We start from the raw sequence: 7,010 nt of genomic DNA on the forward strand, positions 1-7,010 counted from the left end.
CCTCAAACAGAAAATAGAAGAGATTAAAAACAAAGTGAAAGTATGAAATGATAAGCCAATACAGTACCTATTAAAATACCCTTCAATTACATCAGTTTCCCTTACACTGTACTGTATGTAAGTGGACATACATTATCTACAACAAAATATAAAATCCCATGTTCAACTCCTGATGAGTTCCTGCTTCAACGTAAATTCCCACTTGTTTACGAGACACTGAAGTTACTGTTAGACACCTTGAACTATGACCAACACTGGTTCAAGCATCATGCCCAGTGTGCTCTGTGCTTTGTTTAATATTTTTTTGATTTTGCTTTCACAATGCCCTCGAACAAACACCAATGATACAACTTAGTTTCACAAGGTAAAATGAAAATATTTGTTGCATGTGTAATTTGTTTTTATTTTTACATATTGAAATATTTAAACACCAGCGCCTTAAAACCATTTGAGAAAAAATAACAGGACTGTATACAGAGCCACAACATGTTTATAGCCAGCTACCATCCAGGCTCCACTCACTGTCTCTTACAACAATACCTCTATTGTACAGTACCCCAAAAAATTATCTGCCAGGATGGGTCCGATGATTTCCAAAATGCTACCTGCAACTCGTGATGTCCCGGGAGGGTTGGAATGCCTGGCTCTGTGGCAGACTGATCCTACTACATTTGGTAACCGAACATCATATTAATTAAGCAGAAATAAACACACATTGCATTACTGATGTTAAACTATATACTACCAGAGTAAATGTATGTCTCAATATCTATCATCCATGGCCACTTAATGTTTCACAGTGTAGACATACTTTTTTTGAGATACTGTACATAATTAACAGAAATTAAAAAATATAAAATAATTTTAATTTTTTTTATTTTCCACATATTACACATGGCAGTTAATGAGAAATATTTAGACAATCAGGCAACTGGCTGAGTGACTGTGTGAGTGCTAAGTCAACTGGTTCCAACATGAGTTTGAGGAATAAGTTACATAGTTATAATAGGAGAACGATAACATGCAGAAAGCTTATTTGTCAACTTAATAACACAGTGAAAATTAAGAGATTGATGAAATAAGTTAGTGAAATAGGTAAGCATGGTGGTAGCATATTAGCATAATTTTATCATTACATTTTTTTTTGTGGATGTAGGTACAGCAGCTGTAATGATGGTGTGTGTTGTTAATGGTTATGGTTAAGTTAGGTTAGGTTAAGTTAGTTTACATTATGTCAAGTTAGGTTTACGATAGGTTAGTAAGAACGAACACCATCTTAGGAAATATCTTTGTATAGTCTGCCCACCACACATGCACATTAGACTGTCGTACCAATGGACAAAGTTCCGCATATAGTTACTATATATATATCCTGCGTCTATCTTTTTCCATATATTCAAGGCTCGACTCGTAAATCATAATGCTCGTAATACATTTGAGGTTTTGGTGCACAAGAACCATTAAATACTACCATATTTTGTTGTGTACTGCTAACTTCATTCTTACTGAGGTCTTCATCGGTGATAAATAACGTGGAATAGTTATGTGCAAAAATAATGGAACAGCACTTTAACTAGCAACTACAAAAACAATCTCAAACATTACCCAATCAACACATTTGAGGTATATATAATGTCCAGTTACAGCAGACGTGTTTATAGGTGTATTTGTGAACTAATACATTAACCAGCAGACAAGTTTACCGTCCAGTTAATGTGGTTATAGACACGTTAATGGACATACCTGGCGCTTCAGCAGACATACTTAAGGGTCTATCTGGTGCTAATATACTATATATTAGTAAATAAGGCACACTCAAGGTCCTGTCTACTGGTAAAGCAGACAGATTTAAGGTCATACCTGGAGCCACAGCAGACATGTTTAAGGCGCCTGGCCTGTTGTTTTGGCCTGACGACTGCTGCTGCTCCGCCATTCCTCTGTGTCAATGTCAATAATCAGGCGAGGATGTGGTGATGGGCGGCTCGTTATTGGTCTTGGGTCCCAGGAGTTGCCATTTCCACCGTGTGCGGGCCAGTGAACCACTCAGAAGCCACCAAAGTTGAGCAGTAACAAGGGTGACTGGTCAATGGTCATCCTCCCCACTTGTCAATAGCTCTCCTCCAACTGACGGGACACGAACCTACAAGTATTTTTTATTGGCGACGTTTACCACTTTGTAATTTGTTTATAGGAAAATTAATTATACTTTAAAATCTATGTTTATAAATTACTTAAGTCTCATAAAGTATATGTTGTTGTTTTTTTATGAGGAATAATAACTATTAATTATTTAAAGAAGATGAGCCTAAATTTTTTTTTAAACCATATGTATGTGTCGGTTTTTAAATAGCTTTCTCCAGTTTTATACACCTTTTATAATTATATGAATCCATCTGTTCATTAAAAGATATTTTAGAGAAGTAAACTATATTTTACTTTTAATTTTACTATCATACCTTGCATCCTAATTTACCTACCTACACTTTACTTTTATTTTACGTTTCAAGTTTTCCTTCACTGGAGGAAAATGACCTTAACCAAAGAGAGCTTGACCTTAACTAACACCGCCGTCACTGGCTGCCAGGTACCCGAGGGCCGAGGCTCCTTGACCACAGTCTCGACCCAGCTTACAGTACATATGATTATTGTTAGAAACTTACCACAAACAAGACATCCAACCCATTTTTTATTTTTAATGGAGACGACGTAACTTTTACTTAATATGAATAATTTATTGTAGTCTTTAGTTTGGTTAATAATAGTTGGGTGAGGTCTCTTGTAAAATTAAATGGGTTCGTTGTTATGTTCGTGATAATATTTTAACATTATCTACCTCTGGCTCCCTGACCGTGAGTGAGAGAAGGAAAGACTAAGACTATTGAAGGGAGTCTGAGGAGGTATTTTAAGGTTTAAGGAATACGTTACTTAAAATTCAGACTTCCAAGATGGGGATAGACTATATCAGCTACGCCTACGCTACCGCTGTGGCCATGGGAGGTGTGGTGGGCTACGTTAAAGCTGGTCAGTATCAGTGATGAAATTCTTTAGTAATATCTTATCTGTCATCCATATCTCACAGCACTTAATTCACTACCCTTCATCCCGTCTGTATTATGTAGTTAACTCCAGTTACCCCACGTGTTTATGACAAATATTGTTACTATGAATTAATTAAATGTTTCTACAGGTATTATATATATTGTAAAACTCTGATGATAAAACACCCTAATGCTACTATGTAAGGGGGTTAGGTTAGGTTAGGTTAGAATTTTACAAGAATTCCTTTATGATTTTTATGGTAGCACTATAAATTTGTTTAACTTAATCAAATGAAAACTAATCCACCCATTATCTATCTACCTGTACTGAATGCTCGTTTACCTTGATACATGTTACCAAATTTTAATAATATCTCACCTAACCAAATTTAACTTAACCAACCAACCTAAATATAACTTAACTGGTAACCAAACAAAAAATTTACCTGTCTTTACCTAATCAATTGAAAGTTTATCCTAAATTATCCAGACTAACCCAAATTTTGTCGAAGGTTAACTATCCAAAGTTTATTTAACTATCCTGAGTGTAGCCTAATGTAAACCTAACCAAATTTACAAAAGCAGTTCTAATGTGAGATAATTTTCTAACCATAGTATATTGAAACGTTGCATAATTCAACATAAGTTAAATAATCAACTCAAATTTAATCTAACTGGTACATCTAACCCAAATTTAACTAGTCAGCAGTCAAACTTTAACTTAACCTATGAAAACAGTTATGGTAATTAAACTGTACATCACCAACCCAAAGCTAACCTAACCTATCAAGAGTTATGCTGACTTTATCTGAGAAATATGAACTTGACTAAACAGCTCCTCATAACTGAACTTTAACCAAACTATGTACAGTATTTCTCCAGAATCAATTAATTGACTGAAGAATAGTCATTAATGATTGACGCAACATTCTTAATATATAACAGATGATGCTGGAGAAAGAACAAGTCTCTATTATCAGGAATAATTGAATGAATTTCCTACAGACTGAGTAAGAATGAATGAAATATCTCATATGGAACAAGGAAGAGCAATCGACTTGTTCGTATTTTTCAAACAAATTTCAATCTAGTTTTAGTTTCTTATGCATGGTGTGTTTTACAGGCAGTGTACCTTCACTCGGGGCAGGCCTTCTCTTTGGCTCATTATTGGGTTTTGGTGCATACCAACTGAGTGCCAACCCAGCTAACTACTACCTCACCCTGGGCACCAGCACTGTCCTCGGGGGGATGATGGGGATGCGCTTCCTCAACTCAGGGAAGTTCATGCCTCCTGGATTGATTGCAGTGATGAGGTAAGGTTATTGCCTGTGTGTTAGTTGTTGGAGTGAGACTTTAGTAATATGGTGTAGTCTTTTATAATGAAACTCAATTGTGTGGAAGATCATTCCCAAAAGTATAGAGTCAGAATAAAGGTGTAAGATGAGTACAGGGTATTAGGTACTGGTAGGTAGGTAGGTTAGATACTGTCTTTTGTAAAATCGTCAGAAAATTTATATTGTATTAGCTTGTACACTTGCCCGCAGGAGTTACATCAACCCTTGGTGGCGGTTCAGTACAGGTGGTAAAGTTACACTGATGAATGAGACAAGTTGCCTACTACAATTAAGATGGCGTTTTATTTATAACAGGGCATACTGAATGTACACTCATGTATGGGTATAAATAGTGTCTAAGTAATAAATTCTTAATGAAATGAATGCTAAGTAATGTAAGAATCTTTTATATAACTGCATATTAATCTGTGGCCTCCATAGTACTAGACATCAGTCAGCATACATCAACCTGACTGTATACACAGCCAGGTGAGTGGTAACATTTCTGTGATATGAGTACTGTGCTGTATAAGAAGGTAGATTATTTACCAGTGTTGTGGTAGTACAGTGCTGTAATGGTAAGGATGATTTAAGAACACTGGTGAATGATATTAAATTTTTTTTTCTTAGATAGGAAGCATTATTATAAGGCTAAACCCTTTAGGCCTCGCACACTACCAACCCTTCCCTATGTTTCTCATGGCCCTATCTCACTTTTTTAATCCAGCCATCCCAACACCAGGGCTGAGTTCATCCCTTGTCAAGTGATGGAATTTGTCATCACCAGTGGCAGGGGACGGGGTTACAGGAGTGGAACTTTACTCCTGCAGGCAACTGTACATAGAGAGTACAGTACAATATAGGCATATAAGCAGTGGTCAACAATAAGCCAATTCAACCAAGGATATCCCAAGAAAGCTACTAAAAGGCTTATTTCCATTGGGATCCTTCAGTAATCCAATGACTGCAAATTAGATACTGTATAAAAATTTGTCTGACTACAAAAAATGACGAGTAGAGTATTACATTACCCTTGCTGAGACTGGTGGGTGTCTTTCACGACAACATTCATAGATCAGCAGTACAAATAATCATTTAATTTGTTGCTCTTATGAATGATTGCTTCAAAATCTGCACTTATCATAGTTTTTAAAAGTGTTAAAAGCACCATACAATTTACTCTTAATATAAAATGTGATGTACGGTACAGTATTTGTTATATTGTATCGATGTATGCATAATTCATACTGTACTCTGTGAAGAAGAATTCTGTGTTCATTTTGGTCTCTATATTTGCTATGCACATCAGAAATAAGAGTGAGTGTTATCTCTATTAAATTATTATTATATGGATGAAATATTAATATTCAGTTTCATGGTTTTCAGTCTTGCCATGGTAGCACGATTGGGAGCACGAGCAGCTGGTTTGACGAATGGTAGATTGGAGTGAATTAAAAATCCCTCAGTGAAGGCAGGTTGTTCATGTTGGTTTTGGAAGACCAACTGTATACTGGGGTAATAATATGTGATTGTTAAATATGAAGTTCCATTATTTTTGTAGGGTAAACATTGGAGCAAAGGCTTCACCAAACTTTTGTGTGTGTTAATGAAGAACACCCATTGCCCATAATGTGAGGGAAGACACCACATTCACAAATTAACCTGGGCTCTGGGTTTTCCTCTCTAGTACTGTACATCAATTGGGATCCTTAATAATTTTTTTTGTATATCTTGGTAAATTTGCCCCAGTGTGAAAGGACTTGATATGCAATATATTATGCAGTCAGTTGTGTAGCTTTTATGAATATGTTGAATGTTGGGTAAGATATTTTAAAAACATTTGATAGAGAAATATCTTTGAGAGGGTTTTATTTGGATTCTTCTGTAGAAACTGTGTTTGCACAATTTGTTGCACATTTCATTTGTTATGTTTGTACAATAAGATATCAATTAGTAAAGAATATATCAAAATTCATGTTTGTTTTTATCCCCACTACCATCACTCAAATTAGGATGGGGCATGTGTTGATACAGACCACTTACTGGCAGATGGGCTTTTATGCCTCTGATGCCATTTTCATGCATCAGTACCATTCTTTTCTGTATCCTTGATGTTATGTTTATTTGCATAATCTTTTCTAAATATACCTCAATTTTTTTCAAGGATTCAAGGCAATATTTGGTATATTTATTGAAGAATTCTACAGATACACTGTAGTCATCACCTAATGGAATACTCATCAGTATCAATTCACAAATATATTTCTATACTCATGTTTAAATTTTAATGTTACCCCTGCAAGCTCTTATATGCTACAGCATTAGGTGGCTGAAGTCAAGATCAACACAAGGTCTGCCTCTTTGAATGTTGTTTATGCAGTTTAGCTGTTGTAAAATGTTTTACGCTGGTGTTCTCTTTCTACAGCATGGCCCCAAGGTATCCATCCACTTTACCTGTCATTTTACACAACCCAGCAGTTTACCCACCCCCCACTAACTATTCTGCATTATGATATAGTCTTGAATATTCTGCATCCAGGTGTAGATGGACAAAGTAGCAACTGTTGTTAGTTGAAACTGTATAAACAGGACTAGCCCCGACTTATCAATTACAGACGAGAAGTGGTAAGGTGGAATA

The 7,010-nt window shown here is 35.8% G+C and overlaps 2 protein-coding genes across 6 annotated transcripts in view; one reads left to right on the top strand and one right to left on the bottom strand.

Annotated features, from left to right (window-relative positions):
- LOC121855478 (dual specificity mitogen-activated protein kinase kinase 4-like) overlaps positions 1–2,139 on the bottom strand; it is a 32,685-nt gene extending 30,546 nt beyond the window's left edge. For all 5 annotated transcript variants that reach the window (XM_042350452.1, XM_042350451.1, XM_042350450.1 and 2 more), the window contains exon 1: positions 1,861–2,139. In XM_042350452.1, coding sequence (XP_042206386.1) covers positions 1,861–1,933 — 73 coding nt within the window. In that variant the 5' untranslated portion in view covers positions 1,934–2,139. The remainder of the gene's footprint in view (positions 1–1,860) is intronic.
- A 682-nt stretch (positions 2,140–2,821) lies between these two features.
- Positions 2,822–6,345, top strand: LOC121855526 (transmembrane protein 14C-like). Its single transcript, XM_042350503.1, has 3 exons — positions 2,822–3,021; positions 4,162–4,351; positions 5,759–6,345. Exons 1-3 carry the CDS (start codon positions 2,946–2,948, stop codon positions 5,820–5,822), a joined length of 330 nt encoding a protein of 109 aa, XP_042206437.1. The 5' UTR covers positions 2,822–2,945; the 3' UTR covers positions 5,823–6,345.
- Positions 6,346–7,010: the final 665 nt, after the last annotated feature.

Source organism: Homarus americanus, unplaced genomic scaffold (assembly GCF_018991925.1).
Source record: "Homarus americanus isolate GMGI-L3 unplaced genomic scaffold, GMGI_Hamer_2.0 scaffold48406, whole genome shotgun sequence".
Lineage (NCBI taxonomy): Eukaryota > Metazoa > Arthropoda > Malacostraca > Decapoda > Nephropidae > Homarus > Homarus americanus.

Excerpts from the sequence above, each read along its gene's own strand:
- LOC121855526 (XM_042350503.1), top strand. The coding sequence starts at position 2,946 with ATGGGGATAGACTATATCAGCTACGCCTACGCTACCGCTGTGGCCATG. Across the intron at positions 3,022-4,161 it reads GGTGGGCTACGTTAAAGCTG|GCAGTGTACCTTCACTCGGG; the intron begins GTCAGTATCAGT and ends TGTGTTTTACAG. Across the intron at positions 4,352-5,758 it reads GGATTGATTGCAGTGATGAG|TCTTGCCATGGTAGCACGAT; the intron begins GTAAGGTTATTG and ends CATGGTTTTCAG.